We start from the raw sequence: 25,312 nt of genomic DNA on the forward strand, positions 1-25,312 counted from the left end.
GAAGACTGCAAATAAGTTAATATTGAAGAAATGTCTATTGTTAGCCAGTTATGGGAAGTAGTTTGCTCAGAGTAATTGAGTTTAAGAAGAGTTTGTAAAAAGAAAAGTATCAGGAAGCTGGACTTTTTATTACTTAAAGAATGGATATAATCTGTCATATTTTGCTAATTAATATCAACTAACCATGTATACCTTATAATATCAGTTATGCTGTTGCTGTTTTCTCCTGAATACAAAGAGACACTTCTGGCATCTTGCAGTAAACAAACCTGTTTAAAAGTGACAGCCTTGTTGCTGTTCTTTACTTAACTTACGGGAGTTAAGAAGGTGAGAAGCAACCCTGAAGCAGCAGTAGAGATTTTTTTAGCATGCTGTCTTATCTGTATAATGAACTAGTCACCTTCAGTTGACTCGCTTGTTTCAATGTTATGCTATGCTAAAATGCCTTGGTTTAGCTGAAGGAATTAGTTCTAGGCTGTAACGCATGCCTACTTGTGCACTGAGACACGATGCAGGGTTCTATATGGTGTTATTGCTCCTCTGGGTCTGTGTAGGGCAGTAATATAGTCATGTCTGCTCAACTTTGTCCTGAAGGAATGTGACTATAATGCTTCAGGACCTGAGGTAATGTCTCCATGTGGAACTTCACTGCTGGACTTCACAGCACTCTCATAAGTAGTTTCAGCTCTCCACTACCTTCGTTGCCCAGTGTAGCATTATCTGTCGTTGAGTGATGCAGTGAGATAATTAGCTTTCAGCTTCTAAAGAAATCACAGATTAGAATAATGTGTATTTAAACTAACAAATCAAAGATTTTTATTCGAGCAAAAGGATAAGCAGAATCAGTTGTGTGCCACTTTCTGACACTAGTTGAGCAGAAAAGAACATAGCCATCTTGATGGATATTTATATTAGAGGTATTTACTGTAGCTGCTCTTATTACTGCTGAATAGCAGAGCCCTACTTGATTTTCAGGTAATTACCAGTAAGCTTAAGACTTGTGGCTTTGATTCAAACATAAACAAGCTTTATCTATTGAGAGACCATTCTAGCAATACTGCAGAACATTGTTAGAAAACACTATTTATAGTGCCTGATGTGTATAGTTGTACTTAACAAAAATGGGAGGAAGAAAGGGTTCTTGCACTCAAGAGTTTGCAGTTTAAGTAGACAGAACAAAGATACAGATGTGATGCATAAACAGACTAGATAGGGAGAATGAGCACAGTGATGATTGAATGTTAAGTGGAGAAAAGAATTGAGTTTTTGAGGGTGCATTTAGAAAGTACATACTATGTGGTAAATCTCTTTCTCAAAGTCAGTCTGTCTCGCTCCATTAAGAAACATTTATTGTTGAACTGAGATGAGAGTCTACTTAATGCTTTTCAAATTGTGTTCCTGACCATGTTTGTTTCAGCAGAGTATCTTAACGCAGAACTGTACACAAGTGTTCTGTTTTGGATTGGGTTGGTGAGATTTTGGTGTTCTGTTTCGTTTTTTTTTTTCTTGTTCTGTTTTTGTTTTTTTTCCCCACCTTGTCAGTTCTGTAGTTGAAAACAAAAAGCAAGCTGTGCATTAAATGGTGTATATCACAGTCTTGTGATGTGTTTAGAAATTACAGTCCTTGTTCATTATTGAGGTTTTGGCAACTGAAGATTCCTTTAGGAGAATGTCTCTTTTCTGGCAGCAGATACCATGATTAAGTAAACAATAGGAAATTATTCTCTCTCATCAGTTTTTGTTTTTTGGAGGAGGTCATTTCATCATCTGGGTATTTGAAAATATTTCATCTTTAGGAGATAATGCAGTGAAAGGGAATCAATTACTCTTGTGTAGAATAAGACTGTATGTAATGTAAATGCGAACTTCTGTGACTATAGTCTCTATTAATTTTGTTTCTCAGAAATTCCTTCCCTGTTTTGGCAGTTGGTGCTTTTATTGTTTAATGTTGTCAAGTATTTGTACCAAACCTTTATTTAGAAACTTTTGCTAAAGGTTTGTTAGAAACCTTGATCAGTTGTGATTCTGAATAACTAAGCCAGCGTTTTTAAATTTATGGTTTACTGAGGTTGATGTTCTTTCACTGTACTACCATGAGTATAAACTTTGTTCTTGTATTTTTTTTTACACAAACCCATTTGCACTTACTAAGAAGTCATTTCTTGATGTTTCTTTTTGTTGATGACAGTGAGTTATTAAAAAATAAGATTTTAATAGCGGTCTCGTTATTATTAGTTTTTGAAAGCCAGTTATGGATTTTTCAGTAGGTTATTGCTATTGTTGTCCCAGTCTACCCTCTGCTGGCTGCACAGCAGTATTAATTAGGTTATCATATGGAACAAGCTGCTATTTTATTAGGGAGCTAGATTTATAGCTAAGAGTTAAGGTCAAAAAGATGGTGTGGAAGGCAACTAGAAAAATATCTTTGGAAAAATAGAGTTGTGAAGAAATGGAATTATTTCCCATCCAGGAAGAATATCCCTTATCATGAGCAAACTGGGAAAAGCACCTGGTTGGTGAAGCTGTTTGGGGTGTATTAATAATATGCACTTTCTTCTAGGAACCTTCCTCACATGTTGTTGTGTCCATTTAATAGGACACCTTTTCTACTTTGCAAGCCCACAGTTCAAAGCATAGCCCGCGCAAAAACAGGTGTTATGTAGATTCAGTGATAGCTGGCATAAAGTTACTTGGTATGCTTATTATTATTATTAATACTGCATCAACATCAGGGCATAACCACACAGAATGCTTATAGTAAAATGTTTTCTGTACATACTGAGTTTAGTAAATGAGAAGCTAACCTTTTAAATGGAATGCTTTTCAATCTGAAAGCAACGATTGCTGGAACTAGGAAAATATTAACGCAGATCTATTTTACATATATTTTATATTTCTAGTCTTAAACATGGTAATTTATCTAGTGATGAGAGTTGAAATGGTTCATTAGCTCTCCCTTTTTGTCTCTTTAATAAACTACAATTTGATACTGTGAAATCAGTCAGGTAATTAAAAGAGAAATGCACATTACTTCTTGATGCTCTCAATTCTATACAGCTGGTCAACATCTTTCTTGAAGTGTGGCTCTCACTAGACATAATGCTTCTGCTTTCCCAGTGCTGAGAAGGAAGGACTCCTTCACATGTGCAGCAGGCTGTATTCCTGTCATACACCCAATTATGTTTTCTTTTTTTCCCAGAGATTGTTGGTTTATGTTCAATTTGTATACTGCCTTAAGCATCCGTATCATTTTTTTAATGGTGCCACCTGGCTGGTTTGGTTTTTTTACATTTGTTTGCAGTCGCTTAATCTTGTCTACGACTAGAAACCTGTATTTGTCCCTATGAAATTGCAACCTTTGGTTTTTTTCAGACCATTTCTGTAATTAGTTAAGATGATTCAGATTTCTAATCCTGTGCTATAGCATGTTTTCAGTCCCTCCTAGTCTTGTTTATTATTACAAGTCATAGGGATCTAATTACATTAAAGTAGGTTGTTTGTTAGTACAAAGTCAGCACCAAATATATTTTGGTCCGGTTTATCCTCTTTACATGCTTAAAATATCTTTCATTATTGGTTTTAATTAGAAATATTTAAACACTAGTGCTAAAGAGAAAATGCATCATGAAAGTGGGCCAACCAAATATTTGAGACATCTCAAAAAACCTAAACTAAACCTAACATATGTTTTCTCACTACTTTATAATACTTCTTTAAATCTTGTAACATACAACCCATGTTATTTTAGAACACCTTTAACAGGACTTAACACATAAATAAAGAATAAACTACAAAGGTAAATAAGTAGTATTACAATAAAAAGCGTTTCAGATTCTCTAGTAATATTCTGAAGCTATTGCTTTTTCTCTGAAAGGTAGAAGTGAGGTAGTTTGTACTTTTGCAGTCACAAATTAAATGGATTAACTTTGCCAGCTGTATTAAACTCCTTTCATCAGGGAAAATAGCTCAAGAAACAAACATAAAACCCAGCAGTGTTTAGCTATGTGCACACCTCTGATGAAGCTGGGACGGCTCTTGTTGGACTGTTATCTGTATATAGTGGCAACATTGATGACCTTACCTTTTGGAAACTTTCAAGACACCATAGTTTTTCTGTCCTGTGAAGGAACACTGGCTACCGTTTTATGTGATCATGGTATGCCTATAGTCAGCTTGTAGGGGAATGTAGCTTTTTCTGCATTTCCAGGTGTCAAAAATTGTGGCCTTTTTTTTTATCCCTCCCCTCCTTGTGTTTGTACCTTTCTGCTGCTACTTGGTGGCTGATAACTCGATCAGCTGCCCCAAGCAGTGCTTTCAAAGGCAAAGCTGCTGTCTGGCCCCACTCGATAAGTCAAGCTGATGCCTGGGCACCCCATGGCTTTGGTGTTCTAGCTGCAGTCACACTCCAGACTGCTTCCTATCACTGCCCGCTGCTCTTAGGCAGCCATGAGATCAGTTTCTAATTACGCATAGGACTTTGTTGTAGTCCTGTGTGGTGCTTGTACCGGCCCTAATTTCATTGCCCTTACTGCCCGATTTCCCAGTCCTTGATATCATCCTATGAACTTACCTGTCTTGTCGCTAATCTAAATTCCTGCACATCTGCTTGAGGGTAGGAAGGCTCTACAGAGGGATCTGGACAGGCTGGATCATTGTGTCAAGGCCAATGGTATGAGGTTCAACAAGGCCAAGTTCCAGGTCCTGCACTTGGGTCACAACAGCCCCAGGCAGCGCTACAGGCTGGGGCAGAGCAGGTGGAAAACTGCCCGGAGGAGAAGGGCCTGGGGTTGTTGGTGGACAGCAGGCTGAATATGAGCCAGCAGTGTGCCCAGGTGGCCAAGGCCACCAATAGCATCCTGGCTTCTATCAGAAATAGCATGGATGGCAGGACTAGGGAAGTGATCGTTCCCCAGTACTCAGTACTGGTGAGGCCCCACCTTCAATGCTGTGTTGGGTTTTGGGAGCCTCACTACAAGAAAGATACTGAGGTGTTAGAGCGGGTCCAGAGAAGGGCAACCAAGCTGGTGAAGGGTCTAGAGCACAAGTCTTAAGAGGAACAGCTGAGGGAACTGGGATTGTTCATCCTGGAGAAAAGGAGGCTGAGGGAAGACTTTATCACTACCTGAAAGGAGGTGGTAGTAAGATGGATGTTGGTCTTTTCTCCCAAGTAACAGACAATAGAGCAAGTTGTGCCAGGGGAGGTTTAGATTGGGTACTAGGAAAAATTTCTTCACCAAAAGGGTTATCAAGCATAGCAACAGGCTGCCCAGGGGAGTGGTTCAGTCACCATCCCTGGAGGTATTTGAAAGATGTGTAGAAGTAGCGCTGAGGGACATGATTTAGTGGTAACTTGGCAGTGCTAGATTACACTACCTGAAAGGAGGTGGTAGTAAGATGGATGTTGGTCTTTTCTCCCAAGTAACAGACAATAGAGCAAGTTGTGCCAGGGGAGGTTTAGATTGGGTACTAGGAAAAATTTCTTCACCAAAAGGGTTATCAAGCATAGCAACAGGCTGCCCAGGGGAGTGGTTCAGTCACCATCCCTGGAGGTATTTGAAAGATGTGTAGAAGTAGCGCTGAGGGACATGATTTAGTGGTAACTTGGCAGTGCTAGATTAACAGTTGGACTCAATCTTAAAGGTCTCTTTCAACCAAAAGGATTTTACGATTCTATGCCTTTTATTTGTACTGATACTTAAGTCTGTTCTTTTTATGTTATCTACCTGAAGTTTGCTTCATCCTGTTTCTTGTCATCTGTTGTAACGTGGCCTGTTTTCATTAGCTGGTTGTTACTTGCAGATAATGTAATAAATGCTTGTTTTAAACCAGACATTACAGATACGAACCTGCTTCTATAATTAGTGAACCTGTTTGTGCATGCATAGAATTGCACAACTTCATTAATGTTTGTGCTTGCAGATTGTATGGGCAAATGATGAACTGACAATTGTAAATGGGAAACTGGCTAGTTGCATGGAAAGGAATGTGTAGTATATTTGAGTTAGATACTATCCTTGTGTAGAAACATATGGAGTTTCACAAGGGTTTTATGAAGTATTTGACTAGTTGGTGTTTGTTGCCACTTTTGTACTGGTATAGAACCGACTTTTCAAGCAGCTGATACTTGTCTATATTCTTTTGACAGTTAAAACTAATAGGTTTGGGTTTGTCTGTCTTGCTTTTGTTTCTATTTCATGGTTTTATTGTAAGTTAAATTAGCTTGTCTGAGATAGGCTTTGTAAGTTTTCTTAATGCTAATTTGTGCATTAAGAATTCTTAATGCTATTAAATATGACATTATACCCTGTAAATCAATATTTGAAATTCCTATTTTATAGATAACATTTTATGTCTCTACAGGAGATTTGTATTGCAAAGCATAATGAAAAGATTCAGCAGCGTCACCAGAGTGAGGAGGAATACAAAATGCACCATACTGTTCAGCTAGTAAGTTTGAGTTTTCTGCTGTTGAGTTTAGCCTTTAGTTAATAGCTTGCCTTGCTCATTTTACATTAATTAGGAGAATATTCAGAGTGATAGCTGTTTTAAAAAGATAGTGGTTATCCCTGACCTTTGCACCGTGGATTTCTGTATCGTGTTATGCTGGTAGGGGAGAGTATATAGCTGTGTTAGGATAACACTGAACACAAGCAAGTAAAACGGTTCTTTCATGCTAGGTTCACAGTCTATATGACTAAGTGATTACTGCTAGGGTTAGACTGTGCAGTGTGTTATCATGTGTTCATAGATGATTCAAAGCATCTTTTAGTACAGCGTCAGATACGCTGAGATAAGAAAACTATACATCTATTCTTGAATCTTAATAAGCTTGTTCATTATTTTTCTTCTTTTTACAAAAGGAATCACTTGAATTGTATTGTATAAAGATGTAGCTCCAGCTGTATGCTCTATGATCCTCTGAATAAGCTAGCTAGTCTGACTCTTGTGCTGAACATAATTGGCTTTATCTTAGAATATTCAAATTTGGGGCTTGGTCTTGGGAGCTGATATAGTATCAATATTTAATAAAGATCACTGACAAAGATGCATTGAAATCCAAATCTCTTTAATTCAGGCTTCAATTAGATTAGTGAAAGTGATTCTGTTTCATCCTTATACATCTTTAACATTGATACATTTGTCCAGGAAGTCAGCTGCATAATTTATTTTATAAAAAGGCTACTTGTGAAAGACAGTATGTATTGGCATATTCTTTTAGGAACTTAAAAAAATATTTTTTTTTCAGTGCTTACAATAACACAAAGCAATTTGCTGTGTGGATTGTAGTCCATTTGTCACTCTTAAAAGTAAGACTTGACCCAGCTGAAAGACTTTCTTGTCTCTCAAACACTACAGAGCTTTTTAATTACTTATTTTGTGAGGTTGCCTGCTTGCATTATATAAAGAACTGTATGCTGCTTTTTTTTTTTTTCTGTTAATAGTGTCACTGAAAATTTCTACTATTATTGTAAAATCGGTTTTCAGCCACTGGTTTTCATGAAGAATTTTGAAGAGATAACCTCAAGGGTGGCCAAACCTTAAACCAAATGAGAGTTGCATTTTCACTATTTTAATTTAAATACAAAACAAAAAAATACCCAAACCAAACAATAAAACCCCTTGAGTTTAAGAGTGCTTCAGGAAAAGTTTGAACTGATTGCATTTGTAATATCCAGGTGGGGTGGTAAAACTATTCTTCCTTCTTACTATAATCTTTTCTTTATGCTTCTGTTTTAACTTCTTTGCCACATTGCTTTATTTTCTTTTCAGCACATGCTTCTATTCCTCATCACCTTTTCCTGTTTCCTGTCCTTACTAGTTTTCAGATGTATTCTGCTCTCCTTCTCCCTAATGCATCTATATGTCCTTACTTCCAAATCACAGGACTTGGCTCTTTATGAAGGACAACAGACCACTAGCTGACTTTTGAAAATGGCAGGCAGGCACTGATTTTGTGTTGACCAAATTACAATAAAAGCTCACAAAAGTGATCAGAATTTTTAATTATGATGATGGTGAACATGAGCTTTTAAAAGTAATACTAAGTGCTGTGAGTCATTTAAGAATTAAAGCTGCTTTTTCTGCTCATGGTTTTTTCTTTATAGTCACTTGGTCTATTGCTTTTCCTGGTAACTTCTGAACTTGCATACAGTGACTTTTGCCATCTGATAGCTAGCATCCACTTTCAATAAATTTGAAGAGTAGTGTTTTGTTTCAAAGATGTAGTAACGTCACTGAAATTTTGTGAAAATGGATGGCTAGTTAAAGGAGGTGGATGCAAATATGCGTTTTCACTGAGGTAAGATCCCCAAACAAGAGAAAATACAACTGTCTTAGCTGGAAGGAAGAGCTTCAGACCTTCACTGAGGAAAGTTTACAGAAAATCAAGCTGGATTAAATAATGACGGCTTAAGTTTATTAAATACAAAACTTATATTTACTGTTGTAGATTAGAACGAAAGCGTTGACTTAGCTTGCTTAGTATTGGAATCAAAATTATGTGGCATTGAGTTCTGTGATTTCTTGCACTGTGAAAATACGAAGATGACTTGTTTTAAAAAGGCAACCTTGTAAATTGGACTGTTGTTCTGTTTTTGGAACAAGAGAAAATGGATACAGGTTTGCTGCCTGGCTAGTTCATGCTGGCTTTAATTTAAAGGGGCTTTTTTCAATATAATATTCTGTCATGTCTCTAATTTTTTCTTTATTTCTCATTCTTCAAGGTAACATTTTTTCAACTGTTTCAATTCCAGATTGAAATCTTCCTTTACTGAACTCTGCATTTTTTTTGAGATTATAAAACATGAAATGCATAATATTTTTTTAAGGGGAAGACAAAGGCCAAGTTTTGAAGTTGAGAAAAGTGTTTATTTGAGAAGTAGGTTGTTAGGTAATTTGTAACAATTAGTAGAAGAGTTGTTTTAATTCTGTTTTCTTAATGATCCTAAACACAGCTTTGGATGTAATATTTGCATATTTTCCATATATTTTCTCAGAAGCGAGATCAATTACAAGATGAAGAGGAAAGAAAGAGCTCTTGGGTTAGTCAGGAACGACAGAAAACACTGGACAGACTTCGCACATTTAAACAGGTAACAGAAAAAAAGAGTTGTTCTTTTAATTAGTTTATTTTGCAAAAGAAATTTTCACTCATTCTGTGACCACGCTATTCTATTAGCTGTTCTCTTTCATTGTGTTAACTGTTCTTTGGAAAATTTACAACAAAATAAGGCAAATGGTGGTAACAAATTCCTCTGGCCATTGCATTCCTGTAATAAACTTCTGTACACTCTTAAGATCTACATCTTGTGACAAGACACTTAGCAAACGTTCTTTAAAGAAGTGTAATCTAAATGGTATTTCCCACAAAGGGCATTACCATCTGACATATCCCCACTACCACTGATTGCTAAAACACTTGCCAATACCTGCCTTTTCCAATTATAATGTATCAGAAAATGGATAGAAGATGGAATGAATGGGGGGAGAGTAAGAAGAGGGGTGAAAGTGCAAGAAAACTGATAGTGTATTGATAGGTGAAGACTTTTTTTGGTTTTGCTGAATACATTAAGAAAATTGGAGAATTTTCTGTACTGGAAAGTTGTCTTGCTCGGCAGTACGGTCTTCATATCCTTATTGTTTGCAAGGCTTTTGAATTGCATAGCTTTTGTAAATTAAAGCGAATTTACTTATTTTAACCAGCAACTGTTAATGAACTGCCTCTATGTGTGAGCATGTTGATATTGCTATGATCTCTATTGTCTTAGGCCTATCAGAGTTGTGTAAAATTAAACTTTTTCAAAAGTCTCAAAATGTTTGATGCCTTCAAGAGATACCTTTTTAAGCAGTATGATTCAGATCTGAGGCCCAGTGCATTTGGTTAGAGAGTACTTTGAGCAGAGGGAACCATTGACCAGTTTTAGAAAAGGAAAGCAAGAGGGAATTTTGAATTTTGTTTCCAGAAAAAACAGTTTTGAAGGTACAATCTGGTTCTCAGTGAAATCCTAATTCTAACCCATGTATATCCCTGACTAGAATATTCTCATGTAAATTGTGGCTTAACCAAGAATAAGAATTAAGAAAATGAATGATTTTTGCAAAAAGGTGAGCATTTATTTGCTTTGTGTTGAGCAAAATGAATGAAAATAGCAGGTGAATTCTGCTTATCAGAAAGGCAAACCCTAACAACAGGTACTTGGAATCTAGAGTAGTGCGTTGCATGTACTTATCTAATTGTCACTCACTTATCTGATTACTCACTTTAGCGGTACCCGGGGCAAGTAATACTAAAATCAACCAGACTACGGCTGGCTCATGCAAGAAGAAAATGTGCGGCCAGCTCGGTGTCCCGTGTTGATCAGCCTCAGTCTTTGCCAGCAACCATACAAATCCAAGAGAAAAGCGAAGAGGTGGAATTGGAGAATGCAGTTCAGCCTTTGCAAGTGCAGGAATCCACAAGCTTAGAACAATTTCAAGATATCTCATTACCTCCCAATGGTGTTACCTCTGAACTGCCTCATGCTAGTACTTCTACGCTCACCAGTACTGACTATCAACCAGAGATTGTTACTGTAGTACCACTTCCACCTCCTTTGCCTCCACCACCTCCACCTCCGCCTCCACCTTTGCCCTCCAAGGAAGATGCCACCAAATCCTTAGAGAAAAGCGACAGCTTTGTTAAACGTCAGAGTGAAGAGAAGGGAGTCCAGCACTCTTCTGGTCTCCCACCAGCACATCTGTTTGACAGCAGTCAGCTAGTCAGTGCAAAGAAGAAGCTTAAGAAGACTGGTGAGCTAGAGGGTTTACAGAGGAGAAGAGGTAATGTCTTCATTTCTGCATATTTAATTGTAAGGCACATCAGTTCCTCTTCTGAATTGCTCTATAGAAAAGTGTAAGCTGTCATTCATATATAATTATGGGAAAGTTGTTAAATCCTTTTCAGTTGACAGACAGTAACTCAAATAAACCTTAGGACCTTTACAGCAGTAAGGGATATACTTGTTCAGTTAGCCAGAAAACATTTGTGAAATTGACTCTATGATATACCACATTAGACTAGCTAGAAAGTGGAGCTAAACCTTGTCTAAAAGAATCTTGTACAGCCAGCATTGCATATGCTTCACCTGAGGGTGCAGTGTTTTATAATAATGGAATTTTACATAATTTATGACTTAGTAAAATGAATACTTGTCTTGGGACATAGGAAACCTTGAGAATGGTTTTTTCAAATTTTCGTATTAAAATCCACAAACACTCAAGTATCCTTGAGAGCTGAGTAAGAAAATTCTATATTCTGAGTAACAATATAGAAGTGTAACTGCAATTGTAAATTAAACCTGTAATCATTCAGCAAAGTATGTTAATAAATAGTTAAAAGAAGAAAAACTTATTTGAAAACTGAGGAGAATGAATTGAGGACGTGGCTGAGCTGGGAGATCTGTTAACAACTTCATCATTCTCTACTACTTGTTTTTTAACTGTCCTTTATCCCGTATATAAAAAGCGGAGAATGGCAGCCATGTTTGAACAAAATAATCCTGGTGTTTTGGTGAACTGTGCTATATTGGAGCAAAGTTTTTATTTGAAAATCAGAGATGTGATTTTCAGAAGCGTTCAGCTGCACTATATTACTGAAAGCCACTGAGAAAAAGTGCCTTGAGCGGGCCTTGATTTGCACTGCTGTAACATGGCTGTAGTAACGTTTCATTAAAAATTCTATCTGTCTCTGTCAAGTACAACTACAGAAAAGATCCCTCCATTGACATTTCCCCCCATCTAGATAAAATCAAAACTAGAACTGTCTTCATCAATCAGACAGAAATAAGAGTGTTTCCTCTAGAGTTGTCCTTAAATGACTGAAAGCCCTTGAAGCAACTGCCTAGTTCTAGAATTCTTAAGGTCTTATGTATCTTGCAGGTTGCAGGTACTGTGTCTTAAGTTTATTATCAATTTTGATTCTTCTGTGCTCCATTTTTCTATGTCTGTAGTCCTATTGTTTATTTTTCTGATACCCATTTTGTCTTGCAATTTCATAAAAAGCATGTGTTTTGTGTGCAATTTGATATACACCATAAAATGACAAATATAAAATCAAATTATATCCTCCCTCTTAAGGGTATTGTTAATGTCTGCAGCAGCACTCTACCTGCTGCTCTGTGTTCCCTAAGATGTTCTAAGTCTCTGAGTGGCTTCAGAAATTTGTATCACAGATGAGTGTGTTACAATCCTTCCTTCATCCTTCAAGTGTGCAATCCTGTATTCTTCTTTTATTTCTCTCTTTCCTCATGTCTGTTCCAACTGTCTGGGCCATTAGTCTGATGGACAAAGCCCACTCATAAACGCAAAACGGTACACAAAAAGGAACTGGATATGCATATTTCTCTGTTGATTCATATGCGCTGCACGTTGTATGTGCTGGTGTATGCGAGCTATTTCAAACTGTTGTATTTTATTAATAGTGCAATCTCTGCAATAGAAATATTTCCTACTTGTAGCTCTTCAAAGAGCCAAAGCCTAATTTTTATTTCTGCAGAGAACTGGTTTCAAATTAGTGATAAAGGAAGGATTTGTGATAAAAGTATTAATTGTTACTTCTCTGCTTTCATTAATTATAAAAGGAAGGGAATTTATATAGGCACGCTATGCCAATACATTCCGGAGAAGCAAGAAAGTGCATGCTGTTGCAGTTGACTATACTGCTGCTTCCCTCACTGGCACGTAGTGATAGTCATACAGTACAGTAGTCATACAGACTTCACAGTCCAATACTTAACTTATTACTGAGTTTCAAAGTCAAGAAAGATAATGTAATAAACACTTTCATTGTGTTGTATTTATTTTGGCTATTTTGATTTGCCTACCTGCAAACAGGAAATCCATCTTGTTTGGAAAGTTTTACTGCCTACCCAACAGAAATTATAATTGTCTGTTTAAATGTTTTGACCTGGTAAAAGGAAAGATAAATTTGGAGGCTAAAACATTAATAGTATGCAGCCACTTCTTGGTCTGTGGGAAAAATAAATGAATACTGATAAAAATTAATAAAAATAACACTGAAGTTCTTTTGATTTTCTGCAGTGAGTTCCCCAATGGATGAAGTGCTGGCTTCCTTGAAACGTGGCAGCTTTCACTTAAGAAAAGTTGAGCAAAGAAGTCTCCCTCCTTTTCCTGATGAAGATGATAGCAATAACATCTTGGCACAGATCAGGAAAGGGGTGAAACTGAAGAAAGTGCCGAAAGATGTTCTGAGAGAATCCTTTACAATTCTGCCTGATACTGACCCTCTCACAAGGAGCATCCACGAAGCATTGCGACGCATTAAGGAAGCATCACCTGAATCAGAGGATGAAGAGGAGAGTTTGCCTTGCACAGACTGGGAAAACTAACCTGTAATTAACCTACATTTTAAAAAAAAATATTTCTCGAACGCTTTTTGTATAACAATAGTGGCTAAGCCTCAGGTTGTGCTTTCTAGGAGACCTAGTATGAATGTGACTAAGCAGTTTGGCATGGTAAAACATGCACATACGAATTTAGTATCACTGACTTTTCAAAGAATTTAAGATTTATAGTAAGGAGAACTTTTTTTAGGCAACATCTTAGCCTTTTATTGTTTGAATACTTTTGCTTAATATTGACAGGACTGCTCCTATAAAAAGCTCTATTTTGTTTAGTAAATTTGAAGGGACTGTTTGCAGCTTACCAAAAAGCTTTAAAAAGCTTTTAAGTAACAAAGCAGCACAATCACTCTTGGACACACCTTGTACTTATTTTCTAATTACTTCTGGCTTTGTAAAAATTCAGCATGTTTATCACTTCAGACTGAGTAATATTGTCCAAGTGAAGGACAATTAGATTTGACTGCTGAACACATTGAAATCTCATTGGTTGCCCTGTGTGACTGATTCTTTGATTGTAATCTGTAAAGTCTCTTAACTGAATTTAAAGTCTATAAACAGTAAGTATACAAACATAATTTATACTTCTGCTATTCATATGAATCCCATGAACTTGCATTATACTAAGCTGTGGTGCCTGAAAGTGCAGATGTTAGATGTCAGCAGATGAAGTTAGTGATTTCAATAAAAAACAGAAATTGGCAAGAGATTAGTTTTCAAAATTATGGCTGAATCAGTAGCACAAAGAGATTATTGATTACAATAACAGCATACAGGACTAATCTTCTGTGGTGGTTCTTTTCTGCTACTGGCTTGTGAATTGCCTTAGGTCTCAATGAAAGTTCCCACTAAACTTGAAATTTGGAGAGGTATGACTATCTGTAAAGAATTTAGAAATCTGTTTAGAAATCAAAGGTTATTTCAAGAGTGTGGAAGATAAATATTTACAATCCTTGCAAGACAGCTAGCAGTATAAAAAAGATAATTTTGGGGATTTCTACAATCAGGCATTTCTACCCTGGTTGGCTATTATCATAGTTTAGGACTGACTATTGATACAGTGCTACAGCTGTTTAAAAAGTGATGATGACTTAGTATGTCATCTGCTGAGTGTTATTGTGATTATGAAATACTATGTCTCAAACTGTTCCATTGGTATGCTATTTTCAAATAATATTTAAAATTTTGAAAAAGGAAAACAAAAGTTGCCTTTATTTCCTTGTGGACTAGCCATTGGCCACACTAATGATTTAATACTGTTTAATTATGGCGTGCTCCTTTTATTACATACCAAAAGTACTGTTAATTTTGGAGCTGAATGTCTAGAAGTGGAGGTGTACTTAACTCTTGCTGAAACTCAAAAATGAAGATAATTTTGCTTGGATATAACTTTTTTTTTTCTGTACTTGCATACTGAAAACTTACACAGCCCTTCAGAAATCAAGTGACAGGCATAAGAAAAGACATACCTTGGAACTGACTTGGCTTTCTCAGTGCAATTATTCTCCTTTCATTTCCTAGATAACTGAGAAAATTGAAACTTTGTGATTTGACTTTATGGTTTTAGTAAACCTAACTTAGTCATGGGGATCTTGTTTGCATTTTTTTAGCAAGAATACTCTTTAATACTAGAAGGAAAATAAAAAAAAAAAAAGGAATTTTCCAAGGCTGACTTCATATTTTTTAAATCTAGTTGGTGGACCTCCTAAACATTTTGCATTCGAAGTATGTCCTTCTAGAAGTCTTATGTGTACATTGCCATACAACATACATACATGTTCTCCGTTATATTTTGCAGCCCTGTAGAAGCAGTTCAGACTGGGGGTTGAAAATCACTGCCATGCAGTACCTGTAGTGCAAATGGTTGTTGTCTTTTTTTTTTTTTTTTTTTTTTTAAAATCCCTGCCAGGCAGTACCTGTAGTGCAAATGGTTTTTTTTTTTTTTTTTTTTTTTTTTTTTTAACCAGTCTACAGTCCCTCTGCTAAGGATGCAGTCCTGTCAAACGCTGAGGTCCCATTAAATCACTTGGACCTAAAGCAGGATGCAGTATCAGAGTTCTGAGTGTGTGGTCCTTGGAGTTCTTCACACATCTAGGACCTGTTTTCTCTTACCAATGTTGTATTTCATCATTAAAACTATCTTGTTTTCGTGAGATGAGACTATTTTAACAGCACAGATTGATTGAAAAATGATTGCATAAAGTAGCTAACAGCTCAGAAAAGTGGGCCCCTGCTACGAAGTTCGCAAAAGAATCTGGGAGAACAGAGATTGAGACAAAGCCTTTGTGAAATTGAGCTAAATAAATATTTTTCACAAGGATAAAAATGCTTGCTTAAACGCATAGGCTGGTTACCCTGAATTTATGACACAAGAGTAAAATCTAATTAAAGTCTGTTGTAGAAATTGTAGAATAGTATTTTTACTGTAATGTTATCCATTTAATACCATGCTTTGATTGACCTACTGATTTTTAACTGTGAGCTCTGCACATACAAAAAACCCAGGTGCATAGAGATTTTAGTTTGAAAACATTTATACAAAAGCATAAGAATCTTTATAGGCTAAATGGAATGCAATTATTTACCTTAGGAATGAAGGCTAAATCTGATAACAATGATACATGTTTATGAAGTGCCAAAAAGTGTCTTAAGGTATGTACAAGGATGCCCACTGAAGTGGTTTCATTAATTATTGACGTTTGAAGACAAACAAACAGTAACTAATTTCTGCAGGAGATGTAGGTATCTCTTGTATTACCTGCTTTATGAGTTAACTGCTACATAAAGTTACGACTAACATTTGTAAGAACTGGAGCACATACAAAAACTTTGGGGCGTCCTATGTATTGGAAGTACAGCTGAAGAAGCAGTATAAAAACGCAGTAACTTCTGTATGAAAAATCAGAAGATTACTGGGTATCAAAAGTATCCCAAGCCTGTCTGTGTGTGTACATAAAGGTACACATAAGTCACTACAGTACATTGAAAGTATTGTAAGTAATGCGAAACCTGGGTTCCTGGGAGTGATGGACAAAGTCATAGATCAGAAGTGAGCTTTTGCTCTCCATTGCCTTCTAATCCAGTATTTTGGGCCTTTTCAAACTCCAATCTATGTTCACTGCCAATAATACCGGGAGGCCAAAAAAGACCTGGTTGTATTCTGTGTGTCCTGGCTCCACAGTTAGTGTGTCATTACCCTTGGAGCAAAGAGAATCAAGGCTTTTGAAGATGCTGCTCAGTATTGCATGTTGGAATTGCCTAATATATTGATCACAGAATGTTTGTACAGCTGTTTAGCTTTTCAGATGTTCCTTTTCTTTTTTTTTCCCCAAACAGGTGATTCACAGCTACTGATGTGAGAAAAGAAACCCCTGTTGAAGATCACTTTTCCTCTTCATTTCTGAAAATTCAGAGCAAGCAGTTATCAACACCAATTCCGCAGGCTTTCTTTGGCAAATTATTCAGTATATGGAGAAAATGGCCTGAAATGTTAATTTTCTGGTCACTTTTTTTTTTTTTTAATTTGTTCCAAAAAATCTGGTTTGGGCAAAAAGCTAAACTGTTCTGGTGTGCATTTTATATAATCAAGAATGCCCAGTTCTTAAGCACTTTTTGCATTTGCGTTAGTAATGTGTGGCCAGTTAAGCGAGGGGGACATTTTGAGTTGGGAGAATACTTGCTGTTAGAGTAACTTTGGGATTTGGCAAAGACATCAAACCAGCTATAAAACGTCCCCTTCGCTGCACTGAATATATCATCTGCTTGAAAATCCAACTAAACAGCTCCTTGCAGAAAAGCTTGCTGATATTCCAGAAAGAGGAGAATTCCTAGTTGCACTGCAGTAGCTGAAATTCAGTAATGTGCAACTAAGACTTTCTTTTTTTCTTCCTAGTTTGAAGAAGTCTACGTCAGTATGAAAAGTAACAAATGACTACAGCACAATGAGAAATAAGAGACGAATTCAGCACATACTCAATGATGTGTTTGTTTCCAACATGGTACATTTAGCAAGACATACCATGGCACCTTTTTAGGTCATTTGTAGTCTGACACCTTTATAACTAGACATTATCATGCTTTTTAAAAATAATACTTAGCTATGCTGAACCAAGTTAGTTATACTTTTATCATTTGTTATAAGAAGCAATATTTTGTAATTTCATACTTAAGATTATTTTTCTCTTTTGGTTTAAAATGGCTTTTGATTACTTTAAGCAGCCTTCTTTAAAAAGATCGAAGCACTTAAACATACTAATAATTCAGTTGTGAAAATCATGCTTCTCTTGCTGGTTTTCATTATCCACTTTAGCGGCTGCAAAAATGTTTGTATTTCATAACCAAAAGCTTACTGGCTGAAAAAAAAAAAACTTCCCTTTTGATCCTGACTATTGCTTTTTTCTTAAAGGGGAGTTACAACTTCCTCTGCAGTGAATACTTAGAAGTAATCCTAAACTTCATGACTAATGGCTGCAGGCAGCTACTTTTATGATACCACAGTACTATGAGGTATGTCAATACAGAGATCCAAGTAGCCTTGTACCATCTAGAAACTCCATCCGATATTAAAGTCAGCCCGTTAGAAGAAAACTGAATTTTCACTAGCATTTTATTTTTACTAGTGTGAGATACACTGTGTGTGAGAAATACACAGTCCCTGTCTTTTGTGTACTGTGGTCCAGTCACTGTTCCTCTCATGACAGATAAACAGCTATGCAGATATGGGGATTTTTTTTTTAGCAGAGTTATGCATTGCTGCTGTCATGGAATGGAATACTTATTGTGCTCATGTTTATAACAGGAGATTTCATATCTTGCCATTTACTTATACGAAAAGGAACAGAACTTACCTTAGCAATAGGCTATGTAACCTAAAGGAACCTCGGCTCTTGCACCCTTCAGTTGTTTTGCTGTTACTATCCTGAAATGAAAGCTCTGTCAAACATCTCAAAAGGATGTCACTTTACCCTTGCTATCAACAAGCATTTTCTTAACCTTGTTGCCTTATTTATAAAGTTGGTGAACATTCATTTTCAAAGCACCTGTGAGCAGTGTTACTGTAGAGTTGTATCAATTTTTCTGTATTAGTCATCATGTTTGTATTCTGTCTTGAGATCAGCTCTGTGAAGCACGTGATACTGAGTTTTCAAGGACCTAAAACATGGGGATGTTTTTTCTTAAACTGCTTCTCTGAACCTTGAGTTACATGGTGTGGTTGTAAGCTGTCAAATACTGAGTTCTGGCAGCAATAACAGCGAGATTTCAACGTTCATCATAATCATTTGACATTGCCTTCCCATAAGCTGTGGTGTATTTTTCTCTCTGTTTGTCTGTACTTCCAGTCACACCACATGTTAAAACTGAGGCAATCAAGTGAATTTTTGGCTGAAGCCCAAAGCAGAACTATGATGTAGGATGGTAATCCTGATTATACAGTTCATCTGATCAATTAACAGTGGTGATTGAGCAACTTTTATGTCCATTTTTTTCCTATTTTCCAGCCTGCAGTTTTTTTCCTTAGAGTATGCATATGGGACACTAGCAAAATTCCAAGCTGAGGATAAATAGTGTAATTTTAAAGCGTAGGTGCAATGGTCCCCTTGCACAATATCTGTGTCTACAGTTTACCAGTGTTGTGATTTATTGAAATAGCTCCATGCTGTATTGTACTACGGTTCTCAGATTTGTTTGCCACGTGATCTATCATCTTTGCCTTGGAAAATGTGTGCATGACTGAGAAAAATTACTGTCCTTAATGTATTTTATATTTATCTGAAATATTAGATTCCTGTAATAGCTTAGTTTTTAGAAATGGAGTTCTCATACCAACATGTATTTTATGCGCACACAAAAAGTAGTTGTTATGCTGAGCATAGCAGTTTATATTAGTTCAAAACTGCCATCTTTAATGTGGAAGGTAAATGTCTTTTTTTTTTTTTTTCCTACGTATTGCTAAAAAAAAAAAGCCTGGATTTTAATCTTCTTTGAGTCACTAGATGTCACAATTTCACATAATTCTCCACTTTGATATAAAAATTTTGCATATGTAGTGTACAGGCTAATGCATAAAACTCCCATCCTCTGTAACATGATATTTTGCAGTAGGACGGCTCCAGCAGCAAATGGGGAAAGTTAAGTATATTTGCAAGAAATTTACAGAAATTATGACAGGCCTGCATTAAGATTGGTTCCTCCATAGCTAAGAAAAGATCTAATAATTGTGTTTGTCCTTGAGAAAACTTGGCAAGCATCACTACAGAAAAACCCACTTGAACATATGCAAGGAAAGAGAACTTCCATTAAAATACCTTTCTGCTATTATTGGTATTTTTCATTTGTGGCTGGACTTCATTGGTGCAGCTGCGTTGTTCTGTTGCTAGTCATTTATCTTGCACAGTTTGCCAGCTTAAAGGCTTTTTCCATTTTGAGAAACTTCTTTCTTTGTTCAAATTAAAACTGTGTTAGTATAGGGTAACTGATCCAGTGAGGCAAAGAGTTGGAATGCATAATGTTTATTGGCTTATGTGAGAACTGAAGAACCTTTTATGAGTGGGAACAAGAAATGAAAAACTCAATTTCTACTAAAATAACCAAAATGTAAGCTAAACAGCAAGTCTTCTGATCAGAAATGGAATTTGCATCAACGTGAATTTCATCCTGCCATTCTCAGAGGTTCCAGATCCTTTACAAATGACAAATAGTCTTATTTTATTCACTTTACTGTGTTTTCATATGTTAGTTAAATTATCTGTTTAGGGTAGATGAAGGCTTTTTAAAATTTTCTTAAGCATCACTTTTAAGTTTGTTTGTTTTTTTTTAAATCTGACAGTCTGCATACTACACCAGACACCTATAAAATAAATTAGTATGATTATATTTTGTGTTCTTTTGTGGCTGCATCAGGGATAGGACTCAACATACTTCACTACATTCTTTGTAAAGAATCATTTTGAGTATAAGCACTATATTCTGTAATGTTTAATATGAAAGTAATGACAGGTGCATTATTGAAGATGCAACTTACTGAGAAGAGGAGGCAGAAACTTTTATTGGTTAATGTTACCCTTATTCCGTTTGTTGCACTGAATTTTGAGAGTGTAATTTGTAAATCAAGTTTGCTCACGTGTGTAATCAGATTTTATTTTCATTGTGATGCTTATGTGATTAAATTACCTTGATGTATTTTGGGTAATGATTTCATAAGCATGGACAATATGTTGTTATGTTTAGCACTACAGAATTAATGTTAAGAACAAGCGAAGCTTCTTGCATAGAAAAGGAGTAATTAGAAGCACCTTACTGGGAGAGCACGTTGCATGATTTCAGTGCTACTGGAGCAGGCAGACAGTAGGTCATCCTAAACTTGACTGCAGATCGCTCTTTGGTGTAATAAAGCACACTGACATACTGCTATCAATGCTGGAAAAAGTACAGCAATGGCTATTTTTAACCTATAAATATACTGTAATTTAAAGTTTTCCTACAAAATGAATTTATATTTAATTGCTGCCTAATACATAAATACTTAAAAATTTTTGGAGGGTCAAGGGTGGGTGGGCATGCCAATATATTTTTGGGAGGGGCTATTGTATATACGGTTCTTTGCACTTCCCGTTCAGTTTGACTGTTAATCCAAAACTCCCAGCTCTGACTGGTGAATCTGCAACCTAACATTTACGTGTTATTATCATAGAATCATAGAATTTCCCAGGCCGGAAGGGACCTCCAAGGGTCATCTAGTCCGACCCCCCCGCAGTCAGCAGGGACACCCCCAACTAGACCAGGTTGCCCAGGGCCTCGTTGAGCCTCTCCTTGAATATCTCCAGGGAAGGGGCCTCAACCACCTCCCTGGGCAACCTGTTCCAGTGCTCCACTACCCATTATGATTCAGGTAATCTATATTCTGTAGCCCAGAGCTTCAGAATTCGACAGAAGAGGTCATCTTTCCATTCTTAAATGTGAATGCTCAAATATGGAAAATGACCATGCAACGAATTTTACTCTGCGGAGTTTCTAATATTAATGTAGAGTATTATTTAAAGCTGATATCTAAGGCTATTAACCAATATAGGGTATAGGCCATTTGGAACAAGTAAAAAGCATGATGACCATTTTGGTGAGCATAGTCCAAACTCTGCAGAGATTTTATTGCAGAGACTGCCACCTCTTCAGTAATCAGTTTGCCCTAGACTTGTTTGGTTTTCAGATTTAGAAACATATTTTTCATTTCTGAATTGGGAAATAGGTGTTGGGGATTAGGGACTCTCATTTAACATCTCCCAGTATGTTACTGTGGTTGCTACATGTTTTGAGTTTTGACTTAAATATATACATCATCATAAGATGAAAACTTAAGAAACACAGATGGATGCAGGTTGTCTTGCATGAAAGAAGACAGTAAAGTTTAATGACACTAACTTCTTTAAGCCTGTCAAATAAATAAGAAATAATCAAAAGAAAGCCAGTTTGCATTGACTAGCTTTGTGCAATATTATCTGTAGACTCAAATGCTACTAGCACATTGTGCTTGGCTTTAAGAAAGTTCTGTAACTCCCATTATATTCAAAAGGATATATTAAATGCATATTTTATTGTAAACGACTCCGCAAATTTACTATGCCTAAAAATGCTCAATGTTACAAAGTATTAAGCAACAAGTGTTTTAAAAAAATAAAGGGGGTAAAAAAACTAAACCATTTCTGGCAATACCTAAAATCTTAAAAAAAAAAAAAAAGGTTTTAACTGTCTGCTTCTTGCTCGTTTTTCTTTAGTGCAGCTTTTCTGCAATGCAAGTTTATTGCTGTGTATTTTATGGTTTTTATTATCATGACTCAGAAACTTAAACCTGTACACAAAGTAGTGCACTCACCTTCTTGTACATGCAATGTAACATCATACTCACAGTTTTGGTGCTTTAAATGATTCCTTTTTTTCTTTATTAAAGGATATTTATTTGACCACGGTCTGGTTTTGAGTATGTACCAACAGTAAAAATAAAAATTCTCTTAGGTTTTCACTGTTACTCTTTTAACTCCTCAACCTGCCTGTCATTGCTTAATGGCAGGTGGTTGTGCAGTAGGGAATGATTATATTTAGGTGACATCTTGATAAGCTAAGTCACATAAACAATTTAGGTTTTATAGAAGACTCTTGTTAATCAGAAGACAAAAACACTCTATGAAAAAGGGTAAAAATTTAAACCCAGAAATATTAAGAGTTTAGCTCCCTTCTGACACTCTTGTACCCTCCTGGAGGTAGCTGGTGGCAGTGCCATTTCGTGGGGAGCCGGAGCCTCCACCTCCTGTCACTTAAGTAACGATAATGGAAAAGCTCAAATCAAAAACATGCAACTTCTCCGCTATTTGCATTTTTTTGCTATATGCACAATATAATATTTCAAAAGCAAACTAGATTGTATGTGAAGAACTTGGATACTTTAGAAGTATGTTTATGAGTGTTTTGAGTGAAAAAAGTTTAACCTTTTTTTTTTTTTTTCTGGGCAAGGGGAAATATCCCAAAATAGAAAAGTAGTCACGTCCCAGGCTGCAGTTCCCAGCTTTTTGTTTGTTTTGGGCTTTCTTTTTTTCCCCTGTAGGCATTTTGTGGTTTTATTTGTCTAGATGTAAATCTAGATAAAGCAGTTATGTTTGTATTGTGCATCTTCTTCCTTTCACTCCTGTGTTTCTGGTACAAGAACTACAGGTAAGTTGGTGCAGGCTGGTTCTATGTCCCTTAACATGAAAAAAAAATAAATTATCAGTGCATTTCTGGAAGAGGGACTTCTCACTGTAATTACAATCTTGAGAAAACAAGAAAAAAACCCCTGATGTTCCTAGTAACAAAGTGAAACAAAGGTTGCATTTGCAGTACAAATGTACGTTTAACCCAAGTCCGAGGCCTGCCTGGCTCATGTTTTCCGGTGGTGGTTTTCACTCAGTGATGGTGGCAGGTGCTGTTAATTTTGGGTTGTGGCAGAACATGTAGAACAAGTAGGAAATGTGTTTTGAACTAAGCAAGTTCTTTGATCATCGCTGACTTCTGTTATGAATAAAGAGGTTTGTGTTTGCAGTCGAGGTCTGTTCCTAATGGCCTGGGCAGCGCCTGTGACCCAGGTGCCTGCAGATCTTCTACTCTGTGGCACAGGTATTTGCTACCCTCAGCTGGTGTCTACTTTGGCATTGCCTTCAGTACACAGGAAGCTGGTTTTTTACATCTCCAAAGGGTATTCCTACAGATTTTTAATTTTTTATTTAATGCATGCATCAGAATTGCAAACGTATCTATAGGCACACTTGGAAGGCAGTGGTGTGCTACTGGGAATAAGGCCTAAATGTTTGTACAACACATAGAATATGGGAGATGGGTAGAACCATCATTTATGTGGGGTTTTTTTCATGTTAGTTACATGTCAGGTGTAAAGGTACATTGTAAATAAATATCCACTGGGCCACAGTCCTCAAACTTGTAGAAATAGAATACCACCCTCTTTCTCACAGAAACCATTGGTGAATGTAGGGTTTGTTTCTGTTGCGCTGCTTGATACTCAGCAGAGGGAATGAGGAGAAGGGAGAGAAGCAAAAATAAGGAGTGAGTTTGTACAATCTTGTTTTCCAAAACCGATGAACTGTTCTCTTTCTCAGCAGTTCATACTGCTGCCCCATCACCGGGAGAAGCCCATTCTACAGGCATTATTTTTCCTGCTGTAGGAGGGAGCTTACATGAATCCAAACCACCAGTGTTGAGCCTTCACAGTGAGGGTGACAGAGCCCTGGAACAGGCTGCCCAGGGAGGTTGTCAAGTCCCCTTCTCTGGAGATTTTCAAGACCCGCCTGGATGCAGTCCTGAGTAACGTGCTCTGACAAGCTCTAGGCAATCCTGCTTCAGAAGGGGAGTTGGACTAGATGATCTCTATGGTCCCTTCCAACTCTAAAAATTCAGTGAAATTCAGTGTGTCACTGCCGCCACCGAAGCCTGAGCTTTGTGCTCATGTCACAGGCCACTTATCTAGGCCCAGTGCAATGGAGTTCTGCCACTGTGTTTTTACTTTTTAGGAGGGAGGGATGTAATTAACTCAAAGATGAAATAGCCTCTGTAAACTTTAGATGTGCCATGTCAGCCATTTAACTGTTACGAGCACTGTGTTGCTGACATGAATTCCACTACAGCAGGAAAAGATTCCAGAGGTTCTACCAGGAAGCTGTAGCAGCATCACCACGTAACCTGCCGTGCTCACAGAGGTGCCACAAGTTTCTCTCCCACTCTCCATCACACAGAGAGTTGCAGACCTGCCTTGATCCCTTGATCCTCAGTCTCTCTTGCTTTCTCCAAACTTTAGGCAAATCTTCACCCCTGTCATGCTGACTGTCCAGGCTTTCATCAGCCCAAAGACAGCACGTCTCTCTTGAGACCTTGCCTCAACAGGAAGGGCTGGTGGATAAAAACAGGCTGAGATTCTTATCTGAGCTGTTACAGCTGCTGCCTGTCTGTGGTAGTGCTGGGGTTCACACTCCCTTCATTAATCAACTGAAACTCTAAGGGGAAAAAAAAACCAAAAATTACATTCAAGATCACTCCCTCTATATGCTGCCTTTGTTCCTACTGTATTTGTGTGATGTCTGTTGGGATGTTTGTTGGGGACGCTTGTGCCACAGACAAATGTCCTGTATTACCTTCTTTTCACTCTTTCTCCTCACCATGGAGGACAGCAGACTTGTCTTCTCTGAGAAGTCATCTCACTATGCCCCGTATTATTTATACAAGGCTGAGAACATTCATGGTCTTTCAAACAAAATTCACTGTTTACTTCATTCTTTTGTCTAAACAATTTCTCTAATTTGCATCACACTCCCTCTGTATATTACTGTTTAAAAGTCACAGGAATAAGAAAAAAAGAAGATTCATGCAATTCATACAAAGCA

General features: G+C 37.0%; 1 protein-coding gene across 1 annotated transcript in view; it reads left to right on the forward strand.

The window, feature by feature from the left end:
- The window catches only part of JMY (junction mediating and regulatory protein, p53 cofactor), a 64,975-nt gene extending 42,570 nt beyond the window's left edge, over positions 1-22,405 (forward strand). Inside the window, exons 8-12 of the mRNA XM_014964845.1 lie at positions 6,361-6,447; positions 8,997-9,092; positions 10,266-10,818; positions 13,078-13,388; positions 16,734-22,405. Of these exons, the coding sequence (XP_014820331.1) occupies positions 6,361-6,447; positions 8,997-9,092; positions 10,266-10,818; positions 13,078-13,385 (1,044 nt within the window). The 3' untranslated portion in view covers positions 13,386-13,388; positions 16,734-22,405. The remainder of the gene's footprint in view (positions 1-6,360; positions 6,448-8,996; positions 9,093-10,265; positions 10,819-13,077; positions 13,389-16,733) is intronic.
- Positions 22,406-25,312: the final 2,907 nt, after the last annotated feature.

This window comes from Calidris pugnax, unplaced genomic scaffold (assembly GCF_001431845.1).
Source record: "Calidris pugnax isolate Ruff unplaced genomic scaffold, ASM143184v1 scaffold273, whole genome shotgun sequence".
NCBI lineage: Eukaryota > Metazoa > Chordata > Aves > Charadriiformes > Scolopacidae > Calidris > Calidris pugnax.